Here is a 21,563-nt window from a genome sequence, read left to right as displayed (position 1 = left end):
ATTGTAGGCCAAAAACAACTGGAGGGCCGAGGTTGAGGAAGCCCGTCAAACTAAATGCATTCACTAATCCATGATGCAGCTGCATTTGGAAAGGAGCGGGGTGATAATAAAACAAATTATTCTGATAATGCTGTATATAGATTTGGTTGCCGCCTCTCAAAAATGATAAGAGAGTTGGAAAATGCATCAAAGCAACATGCAATTTAAATTACATATTAATAAAACAATTAGCTCAGATATATTATTCCTGCTTTTTAAAACTGCTGCTGGTTTCTCTCGTTTGTAAGATGTGTACGCTTTTTATGTATTCGTTGTTATATCAGACTCCTGTTTAAATTTTATTTAAAAAGCAAAAAAACCTCTCAAGGATGGATAAAAAGGAAGGAAGGAAGGAAGGAAGGAAGGAAGGAAGGGTGGGCAGCCTTCATGTTAACTCGGAGCTGCCTCCTTAGCACCGCGATACCCATATGATGGGTAGCGTCTCCCCGGAAGCCGGAACTTTGGGGCGGAGGGAGAGGGGCGGCGGCGGAACAGCGAACTGAAGACCACTTAAGGCAGCCGGGCCCCAGCGGGGAGGCCCTGGCTCGGAGCCCGTTGCCATGGCAGCATTCCTGCCCTATTGTCGCCCGCCGCCATCTTGGATGCTCGCCAGGGCCAATGGGAAAGAGAAGCGCAGGTTTCCGGGGGGGGCGTGGCGAGGGGAAAAGGGGCGTGGCGACCGAGCGGGCGGTTCGCCTCCTTAGAGCCCGTCGTCAGGGGAGGCCCGCGAGCGGCGGCAACACCTCGAGCGGGACGCGGCGGGCTGAAGGAGAAGCGCGAGAGGCGCCTCAGGAGCCGGAGCCATGTTCGGGGGTTGGTCCAGAATCTTCGAGGAGGATCCTTTCTTTCGGTGAGGGGGAGGGGGAGGGGGGTCGGCCTGGGTTATTAGGGGGGGCTGCGGGGGGGGGGCCTGTCCCTCACGACGTCGCCCTGAGGGAGGCGGCGAAAGCGACGTTGGCGTTTCCCCCATTTGCCCCATAGACATCCCCGCTGCGAATGCGCATCTCTCCGTTGCCTTTTCCTCTTGTCACACCCCCGCCGACCGTTTTCAGACGTTCCTTCTCTCCAGACGTGTCAAAAAGAGCGGAGCCTGACGGTGGGGGGGGGGCCCTCAAACACAACAATAATTCACCCCCCCCTCTTTTTAAGGTCCCTGAATTCTCTTTTGCTATCCCCAGCCCCCACCCCAACCTTGCTTATTCACTTCAGCAGAATTTGCCTCCCCGCCCCCGTTGCGAAGGTGCAATAAAAAAAGTTGCATTTTCATGTCCTCGCTGGATCTGGGTGCAGGCCCTTAAGCGTAGCTGTCAGCTTTTCCCTTTTTTTTAAGGGAAATTCCCTTATTCCGAATAGGATTCCTCGCAAAAAAAAGGGAAAAGTTGACAGTTATGCTCTTAAGTTAGCTGAACTTGCACCCGTTGAAATCGAAGCGATAATAACTGCGTTGTGGTCTCGTTGATTTCCTTGGGGGACCCTAAGCTCGACTAAGTTAAGTTTGGATCCAGTCCAGATTACTCTCTCTGCTCCCACGGAACTGTGTTATGCCTGGATGAGGCCTGCAATGGAAGAAGAGGGCTGTAGTTCATGAAAGCTTGCTTTACAATAAAGCTGTTGGTCCCCCCCTTTTGGTGTGTGTCTGAAGCCTTCCCAGAGTTCTGGAACTGAGCCACTGGCCTCCTCAGGAAAAGAATGGTTGGAGTGTTCTTTTGGTGCCTTGCTAAGATTTGGTGTGAGCAGTGCTGTTCTCAGGACCTGGAAGTAAAAGGGGTTCAGTCCCATGTTTCCAAGGTGCTGAAAGTGGCACCTATATAAACAACCGTATTTTCTCTTGCTCCCAAGAAGTTTTTAAGTTTCGTGCTGATATGCTGAAAGGGATGCCTTTCTAAAGCCTTTTTAAAACACTGCGTGTTTTTTATTTTTATTTTTCAGATAACAACTGCTTGTTGTTTCTGTGTTTACTTTCAGAAGCCTAGCATCTTTTCATGTGTTCCCTTTATCATTGTTACTTCTGCAGTATAAAAAATGTGGTCTCCAGTAGCATGAAATAGCATGAAAGTGCACAGCAGGAAAAACACAATTAAAGACATTTTTAGAGAGCAGTTAATGACCCTTTTGCAACTCAGTTTTTTATGTTGAGTAAGTACTGAAAATTAGAAGGCATAAAACTTATTTCTTTTTTTATATAATTTTTTTAATTGAGTTGTACATAACATATTACAATTTAAACATATCGTTTGCCCTTCACTTTTAGGATTCTCAGAATCCCTAGACTTTGCACCGCCCTTCTCTGGTTTTCAATGTCAATCCCTTTTTCTTTCAGCTTATCCATGTTTTAACTAATTTGTTAACAACAGTATTACTTTTTTCCATTGTGTTTTGTACATTACAAGTATTACTCTAATCCTGCCAAAGTTTTTAGTTGTTTACAATGTTCTCTTAAATAAATTCTATATTTTTCCCATTCTTTGTTAAACTTCTTCTCATCCCAGTCTCTGATTCTCCTGGTCAATTTTGCCATTTCGGCATAGTCCATCTTCATTAGCCATTCTTCTTTGGTTGGAACTTTATCTTCTTTCCATCTCTGGGCCAGTAATATTCTTGCTTCTGTTGTCGCATACATAAATAGTCTTTTCTGCTCTTTCGGAATCCCTGTACCTAAAATGCCTAACAAAAAAGCCTCTGTTTTTTCACAAACGTTATTTTAAACGTTTTCTTCAGTTTGTGGGAAATAATATATAATGTATTTCATTTTGTTCTGTCACAATAGAACATGGGGTGGGGGGAGAGAAAAGGATTTATGTTCTTTTAAATAGCTTAAAATACTACTTTTCTCCTGCAGTAATCTAGGTCAAATGCACCTGGGAATCATTCTTCTTGTTCATATAAATTTTACATATGTCAGGCATTGTATCTGGTTAATCCTAAACACACTTACTAGGAATAAAACCCATTGATCACAGTGGGACTTACTTCTGAGTAAACACTGCATAGTCATCCTTTAATGCTACAATCCTATGTAGGCTTACCTGGAAATAAGGCTGAGTAGATGGGTATTATAAAAAAAATATAAGGCTGTGATCCTCTGTATATTTAATTGAGCTCTGTATGGCTTACACTCAACATGTATAGGATCTGAAGTTCTGCAACTTTCCTTTAATTACATGTTTGTAAGGAACCCTAAATAACTTCAGCATTTGACATGGTGGGGGAGGACCTATATAGCAAGCTTGTAGTTGACCTTTTAACTTTTATGGCCTGGTTAAACCCAGAATGGGTTTAAAACCCAATTCTGATACAGTATTAGCTTTTGCTTGATGAATGCCCAAACAGAAGTTATATAACTCAGTGGGCCATCTTCATGCCTAGGTCCATACTTAAAAGTTGTAATCTGTCTTGATTATATAGCTCAGTTTAAGCTGGATTCAGGAGGCCTAATGCTTTCTTAACACTGTATATGCAGGTGTTTTGGTTTTGGGAACTCCCTTAGTTAGTACACACCCAATCCTGTCTCTGGTGTATCCCCTTAAGCTAAAATTGTACAAGGTCACACATCCTTTGAAATCTGAATGGAACTTGTGGATGATTTTACATAGTGTCAGCAACTTTTTAGATTGCTCTTTTAAAGTCCTTGACAAGGTTCTCAGCTTTTATGTCAGCTCTGCAGCCAACTCCTACTGTATTGAAATCCAGTGGCACTGATCCAAAGGCTTGCATGCACAGGCAGCTTCTTTCCTTTGCACTCGATCCTCCCTCTTCTTAACCACAATCTTGTCCTTTTAGTCTTCATGTAGAAGTCTAAACGTATCTTGCTGCTGCTTAGGAAGAAATAGATGGGAGGTGCAAATGAAGCAAAAGTATTGGCCTATGGATACTACACTTCTAGAAGGTCCACAGTAGTGTTGCTGGATTGGGACCAAAGGGTTCATTACTGACTCTGAGCCTCAAATCAATCCTGCACCTAGTTTCTTTTACTAGTCATCTAATTTCCTTTGCAGTTCAGCAGAAATTAAGTTTGAAAAGTGCATAGCAAGCACCCACTAAAGCGTTTTGGGAATAGTCTCTACAGGATGTTTGTTTTGGTTTCTTTATTGTCTGCCTACTCTTTTGCATTTGGAGTGACATGAGGGAGTACCTGTTAATAGAACCCATGCTATGTAATGTGGGAAGCAATAGAACCATGGATGGATGCTGAGGCCAGCAGTGCACAAAGTCCTATATAGAAGCTGTCAACATGTAATGGTAGTCTGATAAATAGAATCCTATCAGTATAGGGAAAGGAAGTGTGAACTACGAAGCTCCTAGTTCAAATCTCACAATTTTATGAACCCTTTCCCAAAATTCAGGGCTCCCAACTATTGCAGAATAAAACAATTACAAAATGTGTGTGTGTGTGTGTGTGTGTGTGTGTACCCACACACCATGTAGGGACTGTGCAGTTCTGTTATTTTAGTAGCCATAATGGCTGACCATTGTCTGGTTTGGAAGCTGTTAGAGTCTAATCCAAATTATAATAGCAAGTGCTATTCTAGACATTGCAGACTAGATCATCATGCAAGTGGATAGGGCTACTTCACATTGGAACTAATTTCTAAAACTGTGTACTAATAGGAAAGCTTCCTCAGCCTCACAAGGATAGATCTTGATCTGGCAAGCTAGAAATACTGTCTAGGATAAAATTGGTTTTATAAATGTCTCCCTGACCAAGCAGCTGTTCCAGGGAAGCTCTAGTTGATCTCAGTCAAAATGTTTTCTGGTCCTGCCAAGTTTTTTCCTGAATAGCGCAGACAGGTGCAGAAACAGTTTCCCTCCTGCAAAAGACAGTCCTGTGCATTTAGTTAGCCAAGAAGTTCTCTGTGTTATCTCACTCTTGATAGTACAGTCATCTGCTGTGGCTGGTCTCTTGTACTGAACCATCTGTTCTAATAAAGCATTTCTGTTAAAAAAATAAATTATGCAGACTAAGCTCTTTTCAATGGATAAGAATCTATAGGAGAACAGTCACAGCAGACTGGCTGCTGTTTCCATGTTGAAATGATGCATATTCAGGTGCCAAGGACAGAATAATATATACACTATCTCAGTCATTTCTAAACTGCATGCCAGAACACACCAGTGTCAGTTGGAAGAACTACTTGCATGCTCAGAGAAATGGTTTAGATTCCTGTAAAGCTCTAAAAGCCTTTCAATTGGCTTCCTTTAAGAATAATAAATTTTGCTATGAGTTTGTATTAGGAGTGATAATATTGAATGAACCCATTCTACCTGTTACAAAATTATCTGACCTTAGAGGATGTCATGTTGCCACTCTGTATGAGTCACTATTTCGAGTATGCCACTTCCTAATATTCTTTGTGTAACAGCAAATTGTGTATTGATTTTAATTTAAGACAGCAGTATGCTGTGGCTGTCCTAAGTAGGGTAAACACTGCACTCTCTCCATCAAGATAGCAGTTTTACACCTTGGAATCTTGTCTGTTTTTTCTAAATGCATGGCTATATATGAGCTGTTTCTCACACCTCCGCCCTTAATATTATCTTTAGGGATCCATTTGCCGCACACAATGATCATATGCGTCGTTTCTTTTCTGAACCTTTTGGACGAGATCCATTTCTCTCAATTAAAGATGGTGGGGAAGGAGCTCTACATCAAAGAGGACGTCCTGATTCTCAGGTTGCTTTGAGAGACAATCACAAGGTATGTCATTTTATAGTCTTGCAGGTTACCTGCAATCAGTGACAAAGTATGGTGGATCTCAGCTTGCTTCCCCACTCCCCCCAGCTGATGGTTTGGTACTTGGGCCAGTCAGTTTACTCTTGGTGCATCTCTCATGTAAATTAGAGATAATGATGTTTAACTCTCCTTGTAAATAACCACCAAAAACTAGAATATTAACTCATGGAGCAAATAAATTAAACAAGGTTTAATGTGTTGAAACTTGCATTCTAACTGATCCCGTCTCCTGTAGAAAGATGTATTAGTTGGCACATTGATCCTTAAGTTTATTTGATTATGCAAACCTGTAACAGTACTATAACATCATGCTTAGTGACGTGATAGTATATTCCATCTAAGGCTGCAATCCTAATGGTGAACCCCATTGAATTCAAAAGGACATAACTTCTGAATGGACATGGTTAGAGTTGCAGTCTTGCTGGCATTGCAAGTCTTGGCATCAGCTGATAAAGAACTTAAATAAATTGACAGGAAACTTAATAGACATAGCAACTTCAAATATGTAACTGTAATACGTTTTGCTTTACTTATATATTCACTATTGTACAAGGTATCCACTTATGTAATGATAAAGTAATATTTCTGCTTCAAAAAATGTGATGGTTACATTTTTATTTTGGTTCCTGGGGTTTGGAAGACTGTATTTATTTAGGTGTGTTGACTTTTACAATATCTTCTGTTGGCTACTTAGTGTCAAAACTAAGCCTGTGGAATTTGCATTCATGGGTAACTTAACCACAGGGGGTGTGGAATTGTGCCAAGATCAGTAAACTATACAGTGGGAACTGATGCTTTAATAAAGCTAACAGCAGCAGAAACTGTCACCTGTGGGGTAGCCACCGGATTGTGTGCTTCTAGTTTAGAAGCATTTCTATTTGTAACGTAACAGTTGGGTTTACTTCAGATTCAGTTCTGCTTTTGTGAGCAGCATCAGACTTTTCAGCAAACGTTTAAACATTTAATCAGATATGCAAAGATGCACTTGGGCTTCTCCATCTTTTGTTGCAATTGCAAGCCTGGGAACTTACATTTAGTTGAATGTTTCCCGGAACTCTGATAATGGCTCTTGCTTGTCTCCAGGAGGATACAGGGGTGTGTGGGAATGTATGCATAAACTAGTGTATTGTACAAAAGTAAAAAAATGACATTAGCTGCTGTACTGACTGTTATGTGACCCTCAAAAGGTTGCCCAGAATCCAGAATGGAATGTGGCCCTTGAGCTGAAAGAGGTTCCCCACCCCTGCCTTGAATTACAGGCTTATATCTACAATTCAGAAAAGAATACATAGTTAACTAATCATTTGTCTTTTAAAAAGACCAGATAGAGCAATGCAAACACCCCCATTAAAGCCCTCACATTTTATTTGCTATTACAAATTCCAAACACTCTTGCTCTGAGTGCCTGTCATACATATTGCACATCTAAGAGTACGTTAGAACTTGGGGAGCTACCTTAAACCATTGCACAACTCTACACTGGACAGTAGAAATCTTTTTGGCTGTGGAGATTCATATCTTACACGGATCAGAAATCGGGGAGTTATTCTGACCTGGTTGAACAGAAAAGGGCCCAGAATATGTTCCTTATAAACATACTTGGTATCTGTTAGTATGCCAATTCAATTCACCTATCTGAAACAATTGCATTTAAATTGATGGGCCAAGTTGGTACAACAATTGTTGGAACACATAGAGACTGCCTAAGCACTGTTTCTAAATAGAGTTCATTCAGTCATTCAAGTTTTTTACAAGCTTGTTTTTCTGGCAATAGCAAAAAAAAAAATTTTTAAGTATTTGATGCGGACCAGTCTATATGCTTTGTTGTTGTTTAGTCATTTAGTCGTGTCTTAAAACTTCTCTGTAGCAGAGCTGGGGAATCTGTAGCCTGCTGGATGTTTTGAACTTTGAACTTCCATTGGTCCCAGCCAGCAAGGTTGACGGTCAAAGATGATGAGAGTTGTAGCCTAGCATTGTGTTTTGAACAAATAAATTTAAAAAATCATGTTAGTTGACAGCCGCTGAAACAGTGTCAACATACAACACTCTCGGTTGCACATGGTAGCTTATTTTAAAGTTCAATGACTCTATGTATCTTAACACTGTATATTGTATGTGACTTATTATGGTCTAAAAAAAAACCCCAAACTTTGTAAGAATGCTATTTAGGATTATAATGTGTGTTGGGGGACCCTAATAAGCCCTTCAAGCATAAGCATACAAAGGGGCTGCAGTTTATAACCAGAGCGCAATGCTTTTTTAGGAGTTGAAAACAATCCTAGGTCTCAATATATCCAGTTACAGAAGGATACACCAAAGCAGTGGGAGTTTGACTGGGGGATAGAATTACCCAGCTGGAGGGGCTTTGCATTTAGGAAGTAAGGTTGCTGTGCTGATGACTGTCTCTGCACCTGATCATATTATTAGTTCTTGGATTTACACAGACTGTGTGTTATTGCATTCATTTTACAAGGACATAATGTGTAGAAACCTGGAAAGAATCAAGTTCTCTAAGAGTAATGTTTAAACTGATTCTCCCTCTGAAATGATGTGAGCTTATGTTACTTCCACATATTGCTTTTGTCTGTTATTTAGCATTATTATTTCCTTTCCTTTCTCCTAATAAAATCAGGCCCATTTAACACAAATCAACCCACGTCTTTTGCAGCCGTCAGTAGTCTAATTGGGATTGGTCATACGTAATGTTAAAAATATTCCTTCGTTAAGAGATTAATCTTAACACCAATTCGAGCAACCTTCACTATTCCAGCTGCTGCTAAAAAGCTTCTAGTCCGTATTTGTGGAAGGCCAAACAATACACACTAAGACTGCAATTTATGTGGGGGTTACATTCTGGGGATTGCACCTAAAGCCAAAACTGCATATAGTCAAAATACATGAGGTGCAATGGTGGGTGGGATTGCCAGAGTTTCCCCCCCTAGATGCCTGTTCCCTTTCTGCTCCCCCTTTTTTTTAATTTTTTTTTTTTTTTTGGCGAAGCACGTAAAGCTGAATGCACACAAATTGAATGTGCATAAGCTTACTTACTTTTAACTATATTGCAAAACAGGCTGCTGTGGCAGCATCACTTACCAGAATAAATACTCCTCTTTGGTTGAGTGCTGGGAAGATTTTCCAAGTGTGTGTCTGAATTCCTCCTGCCCTCCAAAATAAAGTTAAGTTACTGTTGTCTGACTCTGGGGAAACAAAGGAGTAGGGATTACATGAGGATAGAAATAAATGAGTTTTAGGAATGAAGGAGATAGAGATGGTAGGTGATAGATGGGCAGAGTTGGTTTTGCATGTCCATGAGCCTTTGCGTTGTAAAACATAGTGTTAAATGAATAAGTACAAAATGACTATTGTAGTAAAATACATTTTGATGTGATAGCTTGATGTAAGTATACCTTTCATGCATGCTTTGGGGAATTCAGATTTATATCCAGACTCTCCAATCATTTTTTCATGCAGAGATATTCAAGACCAGTTGGCTGAATTCTCATATTAGATGGTGTTTATAGCATCATCTATTTATATGTGTGTACTAGCATATAATTTCTTCACTGTGGATTTATAAGTCAGACCATTCTGTATATGGTGATAGATTTACTCAGAACTTCTTTGCAATGACCTTTGAAACTGCTGACATGGGAGAGATGATTTGGTTTAACGCCAGGGTTCTATGAATATTTTAGAGAATATGTATGTATTTCATTGCTAACTCTACATTAATCTCTTGCTTTTACATAAAATGAATGCTTGTAGCAGAGTAGCTGCATCACTTATTTTAATTTTTGTGACCTGCAGTTTATTCTAGCTCTTTGAAATTTAGTTACCAAAATTTATCTGTTGAGTAGGAACAGATTTGTTGGTTTTAATCAACTTCTCTCCATCTGAACTGGCTAATCGTGACTGCAAATAAATAGAATTGAATATCTGGAAAAGCAGGAAAACTGTAAAGTACTGTACAGAACTTAAAGGTACATGGCAATACTTTGGTACACAAAAGCACATGTATTCAAACTTAGGCACTTTCAATTTAAACATAGTTTTTACTATCTCAGGGACCACATTAGATGTGACAGAAGCAGCCATTTTTCTTCACATTTCCCTGGTCATGTACAAAGCAGGGGTGGGGGGCATCTAATTGTAGCATCAAAAGGGATGCATAGGGGTGAGAGGAATGGAATAATCCTGCTTCCCTTGTCTTACTTGTCTGTAGCTTGTTGCCCATGGCACTGTTCACTCAGCCTAGTTCACTTCAGATAATGGATCCAGGTTGTTATGGGAGGAGTTTGGATAATGGATCATAAAAAGATTATGTGGTGGAGGGTTTGTCTCTTATCCCTCCAGTAGTAAAAATTAAACCCACCCCCTGCTTACATGTAAACAGTATGGCTGCCACCGTCACATCTATTTTGGTCCTTCATTGTTTTGGTTATGCTGTGCCTTATTTAAATTTGAGCTAGGGAGTTTTAAGTCCCCCCCCCCCCCATTAATTTGAACCATCTGACACACCGTGCAGCAATTCACATAAGGTGATATTTTTCTTTCAGACGAGCTGTTCCCTTATGCCTTTTGGCGGTTTTGGTGGCATGGTTAGTATACTAAATGCTAAACTCTGTCTTCTGGTGATCTGGGCATGCCTTCCTTCTGTATTTTAATCTTTAAACCATGTTACTAATATACAGATTTACGTGAACTGATGCTTCTTTTTCAGGCAGCGAGTTTTCCGCTTATGCCTTTTGGCAGTTTTGGTGGCATGGTCAGTATACTAAAATACAGATCTCTAATGCTTGGTGATATAAGCATGTTGTTGTCCTAAGGGCCCATCCAGAATAGTATTCACTTTAGTTTTTGGTCCTTCTCTGTTCCAGAAGAAACCGTAAAATACTTCTGCATTTATAAAAAATATAGTATGTTAAAAATAAATGTATATGGATTACATTAATAATTTCATTTAAATACATTTGTATTTGACAAATATATATGGAATTAGTGTTTTTCTTTCCATTCTTTATTTTCTTTTTATTGTATTTTTTATGCACCTTTAGTTTCCTTTTTTTGTCTTTTTCACTTTATTTTGTTTAATTGAAATGTTTTCAATAAAATATAAATAATTTAAAAATACATCTCCTGCATACAAGTTTCCTCTTCCACTCTGTTGGAAGTGTTGGTTCAGTTTTTTAAAAGTTGTTGTGTGAACAATGCTGAATTTGCACGATTCCATTTGCACTGGTCTGCTCCCCAAATTGTCCCAAATTGTCTCAAATGGGCCAGTGGTAATAAGACAGGTTAATGAAGTAGCTGAGCTCTGGGATTATGACATAACTAAGTTAGTTTATAGCATATTAAATCTGCAGCTGGAAATTTATGAAATTCCTAGGTGATCAAGTGCAGTGCTGGAATTTAACAGTTTAAAAACTCAAGTGTTGGGGTGACAAAAGTTCAGTAAAAAAGGAGACAAAGCAGGATGATGGTACAAGACATTTGCCTGGATCAATAGCACTTACAGCCTCTTCAGTAAGGTGAAAATGTCACTCAAAAAGTAGAAGGTAAACTAAGTGGCAAAAAGTGTGAGCTGTGCCACTTATGCAAATAGCAGCAGACGATTTCATGAAAAACCACAATCTGAATGTACCCTGCATGCTTTCATTCTTTAGACTAGACTTTGCCATGCTGATGGAAGTTGTAGTCTCCCATCAAGAGGTTGCCAGGTTGGCGAAGGCTGCTTTAGACAGTAGCACTAATGCAGTAATTTATATGAGCTGGTATTTCTCTTTCAGGCAATGAGTTCCCCCCTTATGCCTTTTGGCTGTTTTGGTGGCATGGTTAGTATACTAAACAAACACGAGTTTCTAATTTTTTGCTGATGTGGGCATGTCTGTCTGGTTCTGTTTCTGCCCCCTCCTACAATGCAGTAAGCTTTGTGAAATGCATTTTAGAATCCTCCCCCCATTTGTGAACTGTTAAACTTCCTGTGCGGACTGAAATTATGCTAATATTCAAGACCATCTCTCTTTTCTGCATGCATGAAATAAATTGCCACAAGGGTAAAAACACACAAGATTTCCATAAAGTCTCTGAACTGTTTTCGTTACAATGAATTGGAGTACAGTAGTGGTGTTTGCATTGAGAGAGGTCTAGAATGTTATTTATTGGACTCATGCTATTTCCTTTTAATATGCATAGATCAGTGCACATTCCAAAAAGTTACGTTACTAGAGAATAGCACTATATCAAGCAAGTGGCTGGTTCAGCTTTGGGTCTACTATGCTAATGACATGGGCTTCTCTCCTTTGACCTTGAATAACATTTCTGTGAAATGTGGTAGATACCCAGAAACTTCTTTAAGGACTCTTTTTCCACCTTTGGGTTTCTTCTGAGACCTTTTTCAAATGAATGTTGAAAAGTAGTACTTCTACTATAGAGGCACCACATTTTCCCAGCATTCAAGTTGGAAAAACTTGTTTGTTTACTGATTTCTTCTTTTGCTCAAAGTACGTCTTGCCCTTCTTCCTGATGGCATGTCCACTGCTGTTGCTATGGAGTGTGATAATGTCTGTGATACCGTTACTCAAGGCAGGGAACCTTTGTCCCTCCGTATGTTGTTGGACTAAACCTCCATCATCACTGACCACTGGCCATGCTGTCTGGGACTGATGAGAATTGTCCAACAACATCTAGAATGTTGCCTACCCCTACCTTTAGCGATGAGCAAGACTCTCCGCATCCGTGTGCCTTGCACTGCTCTGTGATATTTAGCCTGCTATTTTGCAGGCTTATTCCAGCATAGGAGCACTCACATAGCTTTTAAAGAAGCAATGAACATCTACCATCCACCCTCCATCCTTGTAACATTGTCCTGGCAGTTGGCAAACAGTTGTTTTTTAAAATGTTAATTATTTTAATGGTCTGGTCCCCTCTTCAGTGTTAAAGTACAGATTTGAACTCATTGGGTTCTCTACTTGCAAGAAGATAAATAGCAGTAAAATGATTTCTTTCCTCCCTCACAATCCATTAAGTGTAGAATGGATATCTCACAATGCCTTTTACTTGAAGCTAGGGAGACAGTCTAGCTAAATGTGGTTGGGATAGGCTTTGAAGTTTGGTTGTCTTCACAAGCTTATCTAACAACTTTGACTCTTAATTGTTGGCATTCTGTTGCTGACTTCTTGCTGAGCTTGAAAAATTGCTTCCTTTTCTTTCTATGCTTTGCCTAGGACTATTATAATTTTGAAGCTAATAATTTTTTAAAAATTGATTGTATTCCACATATACATAAATCAAAATGCACAAACTTAAACGGAAAAAAGAAAATATAGAAACTTATGTAGAGGGAGCAAAAAAGAAGAAGAATAAAAGCAGAAAGGAAGAAAGAAGTAAGAGATACGAATATATACCTTTCATAATAATTTTATTATCAGTCTGAATTGTCTCTCCACATTATGTTTTGCATCCGAGTGTATTCCACAGGGTTGTGGATTCACTGGTCATGGAATGCAGGGAGCATTGCGCTTATAAGAAAAACCCCTTCTGTATTTTTTGGTCTACATAATTCCAGGAGACAGTTTATAAAAGTATGGGTACCATTGTCTGTTTAAGTTTAAATAATCAGAGATGCTTTAATGAAGCTTCCAGAAATTATGGCTTGGAAGTTGATACCACAGCTTCTTGTTTTCTCTGGAAGGTATACCATTTACTGTTTTTGAGGTTCAATTTCCCTGGCCATTTCTTTATTTGCTTCACTTTCTTTCTGCTTCCCTGGCCCTTTTCTCAAAAATTACAGATATGTTTGCAGCCTAGCATAGACTATACCAAGCAAATATAAGATGTGCACAGTTCTGCCCAGAATTTGGGTTTAATTGCCAATGAATGTGAAGCTTTTTGGCACACAGTGTTTTGCCAATTAACACTGCAGGTTCTTTAAAAGATCTTTTGTAGTTGGTCTATGAAGAAAAATATATTTTTATTTGAACAGAATAGGAAAACCTCATCAAACAGCAACAACAAAAAACCCCTCAAATAGTAAACCTTCTTACAACGAGAAATAACCCCAAAGGAACAGTTCCAAAGAAACAATTCTCCCCCCTCCACCAGATCCAACTGTGGGAAGGCTCAGCAGTGTTTGGTCCATCATCCTCTTCCTCCTCAACCACTTTGCCCTGCACTATTTGTACCTGCCTCAACCAGGTGGGGCTGGATGTCTCCACAGCCGTCACCTGTGCATATAAGGGCTCCTAATCTGGGCAATCAAGCCCCAACTGGGCCACTCTCAAGGGCAGGAGTGCTCCTGCAAGGACTCACAGGAAGGGTTGGCTGCGTAAAGCCAAACCTACACCTCCTCGCTTTTTCTCCTGCATTAATCCTCTCAGTGAGCCCAGTTTACTTCCTATAAAGGCTTTTGCATGCTTCTGCTAATGTTTCATGTGTCTTGTGCTAGTAATCCATCGGCTGGAATGCATGTGACAAATGGTATCTATGTAAATGGAAGCCTTGGTAACTGAGAAGTCATAACAGACACTGGAGCCAAGTCAACAGTCTTTCATATAAGCCTACTTGTTGTGCACTCTCAACAGACCATATTCTCCTTTGCAGCAAGTGAAATTTTATTCCTAAATTACATATAATAAATCATAGACTGGAATCTGAGTCATAGATTCTTTCATCAACTCATAAATTCCTGATCTAGGCCTAGCCAATTCAAATAGTCCATACAAAAGAGTGCAGCTTTTTTTAGCATTTGATGATAAAAAAATAATTATTTTTTGTTCCCTTTACCCCAGTGAATAACTACATAATGTTACTGTATAAAAGAAAAGAAAAAAGAAAAAAGGCAGTAACAAGGTGTTGCCTTTTAATACCTTGCAACATTCTCAAATTCACTTGTGGAGGGCTTTTATTTTTTGAGTTCGCTTTTTTCCCAACATTACTTTAGTTACCTTTGTGATAGTTACTTCAGGCAGTTACTGTGCAGTAGGATTTCAGAAATTTACAATGGCTGGGAAATCTATCCTAAAAATTCTTACATGAAATCAGTCCATCCTTTGACCAAGTTCATTTGAGGTTAATGAGAAAAGCCTTTCTGATCCCTCTAGAGAACTGTATTTCAAAAAGCCTCTCACACTTTCCTCTCTAGTAGACTAAGGGCCAGACTAGAGGTGACATGGGATCTGCCATGGTTTTGGTTTTGCTAATTAGAAACCCCACAGGGCTGCTTTGGAAATTGGGGAAGTGTCGCTTTGGAAGAAGGTGCCTAAGCCTTTCTAACTAATGCCTTTTCTGCACTCTGAATTACTCCCTCCTTCCCAGCTGCTATTAGATCTGCAGAGGGGAAAAGACAGATACAAATCAAATCAAAATGCTTGGTTTAAAAAGCTTCATGTGCTCACCACCTCACACACATGGAATCTTTGTTGTTGTACCTTGTACTCGTACTTTTTACCCTGGTACTCTTGCTTGCTTTTAATGTTCGCTTGTGTTTTTTTTAATGGGGATTATTAAAGGTGGTCTCTTCCCTTCTTCTGGTGTACCCTTCAAAGAAGTAAAAATGTGTGTGTGTATATATATATATATATATATATATATATATATATATACACACACACACACACACACACACACAGTGTCAAGAACCTCATGGTGAATTTATGTGTCTCTCTAATTATCTTTTCAATTCTCTTCTGGCAGAACATGGATTTCAGGGATCATTTCTCTGCAATGGACAGAATGATGTCAAACATGAGAAACAGTATGATGGAATTGCACAGAAATTTTGTAAGTTTGTATTTTCCTTAATGTTTAAACTAAAAACTACACAAGCATTCTTCATTAAACTCATATGGTGTCCTGGAATGTATTTTTACATGCTTCATGTGCCCAAGCAAGCGACTGCTTACAAATCTGCTGTTATGTACAATAAGCGTGGTTCTAAATTCTGTTCTCCAAGTGAATGGCTTCACTGCTTGGTCATTCTGAACACTTGGCAGGCTTAAGACAGCCATTATGGCATTTTGAAGACTAGAGAGAGTTGCAGTCCTATAAGATATTCTCCTTTCCTAATCTAAATGGAACAGTGTACAACATTAAATCTAGGCTTCTGCTATGGACTCCTGTCTTGCTGTTTATGCTGTTCTTAATCATTTATTATGTTTAACTTCAGGATAAAATGGCACTTGATCCAAATGGTCACTCATTCAGTTCTTCTTCAGTGATGACTTATTCCAAGAAGGGTGATGAACCTCCAAAGGTTTTCCAGGCTTCAGCTCAAACACGTGTGGCTCCAGGAGGGGTAAGTTAGTCTCTTGGGGTTTGGGGGTTCCCTGCTGAGATAAATCAATGGACTTTGAATGAAGGATGGGACAGTAATAACGTAGAGGGAGCATAAGCTTTGTATATCTTCATATTCATAACAAATTGTAATTTTACCATTTTAAACCCCATTTACAACCCTGGTTTGCAGAGCAAGTACAAACCCTATTTAGATGTGGTTTGCTGTGGTTTCCTGGAAGTAGACAACTAAGTGGTGGGCAGAAGTGAGTTTGTGAGCATAGAGTTCATCCCATAGTGCCAAACCATGGGTTTGTGTTGTGTAACTTGGCCTACTGCTTCTTATGGCATTTATCAGTGAGATTAGTTGAAGAGGAACATTGAAGAAGCTAAGCAACAATACACATGAATATATCCTACAATGCTACAAATAACTGGCAGTGGCATAAAATAGGTGTCATCTGTTCAGACCAAGTACTTGACTTTTAAATGCTTATATAATGCTTAAGAAGCCCTTTCATTGGCTTCCTCACAGCTGTTACATCTAATTTTGTTAAGAAATTTGAATTTGAATTTGAACCCTGAAGTCAGGTTCATGAATGATTATATATAAGCAGAAGGCTGTTGAAAATAACTTATAGCAGATCACTTCAGAGCTCTAGCCAGCACTTGGTTATCAAAAAGCTTCTAATAATATACCTATGAGCATGCCGATAAGCAGAAGCCAAGATTTTCAAGTTGGTTAGCATGACATACTAATAGTTGGTGTCCCTTTCATGTAGCAAATACCAACACACACTTATCTCTGTAGCCGAAAGGTCCATTCACAGGCTATATTTAGATTAGGCTCTGGTGGTTTTTGAAACCATTCTAACAGAGAATAATATCAAGACCCTGAGGTGGTAGGAATAGATCCAAGCTCCTTTTTTGTGTGGATCATAGACATGCATGTTGTGGCCATAGTTCAACAAGTAATAGTGAATTAAGTACACAACTGGGTATTTGCCTTGTCCACCCTCTTTTTGCTGCATCAGTTCTTGCTGCTGAAGAAACAAGCTGTTTTTTAGGTGGAACAGCTGCTTATCTCTTCAAAGTGGCAACTGCCACAGTACAAATGAAGGTAAAGCTCCAACTGTGTTTGGTTCTATATTGTGTTCAGATGTTAGCATTTGTTGTATGTTTGACATGCTGTTTCCTTTTCACTTCACTCCCCGTTTACAACTGAGACAAGATATGTGCATACACTGTGTTCATAATCTTGCACAGTTTGCTTGAAAACGGAAATCCAAAATACTAATTGAAAATATTGTTTCTCAGTGGTGACTTTTTAATTTTGTGTGTGTGTGTACAGATTAAAGAAACCAGAAAAGCACTTAAAGATTCTGAAAGCGGGCTTGAAAAAATGTCTATTGGTCATCACATTCAAGATCGTGCTCATGTTGTTCAGAAGGCCAAGAACAACAAAACTGGTGATGAGGAACTGAATCAAGAATTTGTTAATTTAGATGAAGGTAAGAAACCTTGTGGCTTACGTGGGTTTTTGTTTGTAGTAACACAGTTCTGCCAATGTTTTACAGAGGTGCACATACATATACATAAAATTTAGTATGGATGTTTTCTCTCCACTTCACCCCCTATTCGTGTTTTGTATTGGGATATACTACTTTTAAACACTTCCTGCACTGGTTGCATCAAGTAAGGATGCTCACTTTAAAATTTCATTTGTTGCACAGATGAAGCTCATGCATTTGATGAACAATGGCAGAAGGAGATTCTGAAGTACAGACCCTCAGGAATAAGAAATGGTATAGATGCACCAAGACATAGAAACAGCCATCACATAAGCAAGGAAGATGCAACAAGGAGGTATAAATCATTGTTGTCTTGCTGCGCTGCTTTCCCAGTTTTCTGTAAGAAAAAAGAATGTCAGAATGCTCTCATTGAAGTAGATGTCTACTGTGCTTTGACAGTTTTGTACAATTACATTTGTTGACTGCTGTTGACAAGTGTTGTGATGCACCACCCATGCAAGCACACTTGGGTTGCGGCTGGATTGCAGGTGTGGGAGACCCAGTCTTGATCCTGAACTTTCCAGTTTCAGTTTGACACCTTCATGAGAAGGGCCTTCAGAAAAAAGAGCCTGTGGAAGAAACAAGGGATTGACTTAATGGTCCCGCATGGATTAAGATGAATGTAAATTGGGCGGGGGGGGGGGGGAAGGCTGTGTCTTATCTGCCTACTTCACTCCCTCTCCCATTAGGAAAGTCTCTGCATTTAACTATGGGTGTATATTGATTTAAGCAGTAGTCTTGTAATTCTTTAAATGAAATGAAAGAGGGGAGGGAGAGTTTGAACCCAGGTTTCACCTTCTAATTTTGTGAGGAAACTGATAATAATACAGTATAGCCTTTGCGGTTGCTTGGTTGTTATCTGGCTAAGAGAGTTCAGTGCCCTTATTTTTCCTAACCTGTTTCCCAAACATCAAGTATTCTATCTTTCTAAATACTATTTCAGAGAGAAGACCCCCCGCCCAAGGGTATCCATTGAGGGACCCAGGAAGCCTAAACCTTCTGTGGAGAAGCTCAATATCAAGGGATCACATGTTCCGCTCAAAACCAGCAAAAAATAAATTGCTGTGTTGCTTTTCATGTCATCAGGCTATTTCTTCGGAGGACGCAATAATTCTGGATCAACGACTAAGACCAAGCTCTCTGTTTCTAGCAGTAGTGAATTTTGCTCTCTTGACTATTGAATGTTTGTGATAGCTCCAGCTCCTCGGTAACATTTGGCTTTGAGAGTAGTTAAGGAAAACACTGATGCTGGAAAGCACTTTATGGAGTTATTTTCTTTTTTTTTAGGATGAGGCAGAATGTCAAAGCAAATAGTTTGCATTAACAGTGCTCCAGCAAGTGTAGAGCCAAAACAAAACAAAACAAAACAAAACAAAACAAAAACATGTATCATTGCAGCTACGTGTACAGGTATTCAAGGAAGTATAGTTAATAAACTGCAGTTTTTAACTCAAGAAATACGGGTGTAGTTTTGGTGATGATCCAATCTGTCAGTGTCTAAAGCATTGTAAAGAAGTATCTAGATCTATTAAGCAATACTTTACAAAATAGCATGTATACTACACTTCTAGTCAATATTGATGAGTAACAGTCAATATTGATGAGCCTTGCAAAAAAAGTTAGATAAGCTGCATAAATAAAATTGAAATTTATCATAATTTTTCTGTTTTGCATATCTCTTTACACAACAACCATTTCCTAAATTGTTGGCTGTTCTGCTTCCTTGAAAGATAACCCTCTATTTCAGCTCTACCATGCTCTTTTCTAAGATTAAAATGCACGTTACTAGCCTCTTCCCTATAGCAAGAAAGTTACTGTCCTACATATTAAAACGAGCTCTAACCTTTTGGGCAGATTGAAGTTAGGAGTCATACTTGAGAACAACCTAGAGTATAATTTGTTGACATTCTTGTGAAGGAAAAACGGTTTCTGGATTTAATTATTAGATGTAATGGGCACTTTTAAATGAATTGTGAATGGAAAAACCATGAACTAACTTGATCCAGTTTCCATGTTGCATCTGATCGCTGTTCAGATGTTATCAATATAGGTTGCCTAAATAGACCCCATAAGACTTTCTGGGGGCAAAGAACACAAAGAATCTGAATTGCTGCACTTAAGTCATTGCTTCATTACATAAGCTCCAGAAATAGGTTCTAAATTTCTCAACATGACTCACTTGGATCTCTATGTATCGGATTGTACTGGTTTGTTTCCCCTGTGGTTGAATAAAGTAGGTTTTCTTTCACTATCTAATTATTACAGTTCCTTATCTTATAATGCTAATAATTCCCTTTAAGATCTATAAATTGTGGCCACTTGATGCTGGTAGTGCATGTAGGAATTCAAAGAATGTGACCACTGAAGCCCTTTTCATCTTCAGCCTTCAAAATGGGAGCAAAAATGCAGGAAAACCACTAATGGTGATTGAGGGCTCTATCTAATATTATACATAACAATTTAATGCTCTGCATCTTCTTCTTTTCATTTGTGACCATACTTTACCCCCTTGCTTGTTCATTATTATTTGGTTCTTCTATCGGTTGGTTTCTTCTCTTTTTCTCTTGCAAGTTGTTGTAGTTGATGAAAAAAATGGAAGAGGGGGGTGTTCTGATATTTGTGGAGGGTTTTCCTTCAAAACAAAATGAAAATTTGTAGGGGAAAAATTGTAATAAGACATACTTGCTTTCTTAGGCTTAAACCCAACACTAAGTTAGGCATATTTTAAATCCAATGTTAGATTCAGAGAACAGTGAAGAAGCTGATTTGCTAGATGTGTCTTCACTGTAAAATATACAGGAGGCTCCCATTCGTTTTAGAGATCAGACTTCATAAAGCATTTTTCCAAGTATGGTCATATTCAGCCAGTTAGCTGTAAATTAAGTGAAGTAATGAGTTACTCTACAAGTTTGGTTAAGGCTTGCCAGTTCAAATAATGCTCTTGTATAGTTTATTGAACTTTTGACACTTGGAATTGTTGTGTGTTGGGTAATTAACAGAAGGTACAACATATACAACAAGGAAAGTTCAAATTAATTATATTTCAGCATGTTATTGTAGAAGATAATCAGCTAACTCATACTGTGAGCAGATCCTTTGATTTCGATAGGTCTACTCTCAGAATGATTACCACTGACTATCACCCAATTACTCAACCCTTTAAAGTTGCACATGACATTTATATGTATGTTCTTCATGTTGAATAAACGATAGGCTAATACTCATTATCTGAGCTGCTAGTATTGCATCAAAATTTATGAATCTAATGGAGAGTTCATGAATAACACTTGCCACTTTATTAATAAAGGTTTATTCAACATAATGTTATACTTGTCATCAAGTTGTGAGAGTTACATCTTCTGCTAAGGAATAGGCATTTCATATAGTGGCATTTCATATCTGAGAAACAGCATGATTGTATTTTAAGAAAAGCGAGTATTAGCATCACATTTCCCAAGCTGTAATTTACCTATGCTGTTGTAAACACCCTTATATTCCCCAGACGTTTTTTCTTTTTCTGAGCAGGAGGGGTAGGAGAGTTGTTATAATGCAACTCTCTGTTTGCCGCAATTGTAGTCCATAAACCACTAGCTCCCTAAAATAGGAGCCTAGCTCTCTAAAACTAGTGAAGATGGTTCACAGGATCTAGTAGATGCTGCCAGGAAACACGATTCTGCCCTGGGATGTGGAAATAAATCCCTTGATTTATTAACCTACCATTTAAGATTATGGCTGGCATGTAATCAAGCTAAGAAGTGCAAAGATTTTGAAATTGCCACCTGTTCAATTTGCTTCCCTGCTCTTAACGTAGGGAACTCCAACATGGATTAAACCACATTTATAGGACAGCAGGTATTCTACGTAATGCGACTTTTCCTGGCCAGGTTACCTGGATTTTTGAGTGAAATCTATAGTAACTCCCTTAACTCTGTTGCTATAAAACAACGGTGCAA

The 21,563-nt window shown here is 39.0% G+C and overlaps 1 protein-coding gene across 9 annotated transcripts; it reads left to right on the top strand.

The window, feature by feature from the left end:
• Window positions 1-718: 718 nt before the first annotated feature.
• MLF1 (myeloid leukemia factor 1) lies at window positions 719-19,861 on the top strand. Of its 9 annotated transcripts, none has more exons than XM_081008287.1 (10): window positions 719-889; window positions 5,581-5,734; window positions 10,327-10,368; window positions 10,491-10,535; window positions 11,557-11,601; window positions 15,461-15,547; window positions 15,933-16,061; window positions 17,391-17,550; window positions 17,773-17,905; window positions 18,554-19,861. In XM_081008287.1, the coding sequence occupies exons 1-10, from the start codon at window positions 843-845 to the stop codon at window positions 18,666-18,668; spliced, it is 957 nt and encodes a 318-aa protein (XP_080864413.1). In that variant the 5' UTR covers window positions 719-842; the 3' UTR covers window positions 18,669-19,861. The 9 variants fall into 9 exon arrangements, with proteins under 9 accessions (XP_080864413.1, XP_080864414.1, XP_080864415.1 ...); XM_081008291.1 differs by lacking the exon at window positions 719-889 and adding an exon at window positions 2,158-2,175; XM_081008288.1 differs by lacking the exon at window positions 10,327-10,368.
• The last annotated feature ends 1,702 nt before the right edge of the window (window positions 19,862-21,563 follow it).

Source organism: Podarcis pityusensis, assembly GCF_964106645.2.
Source record: "Podarcis pityusensis genome assembly, chromosome: 5".
NCBI lineage: Eukaryota > Metazoa > Chordata > Lepidosauria > Squamata > Lacertidae > Podarcis > Podarcis pityusensis.
The sequence above is the reverse complement of the archived record's forward strand: the minus strand, read 5'-3'. Positions and strand labels throughout refer to the sequence as shown.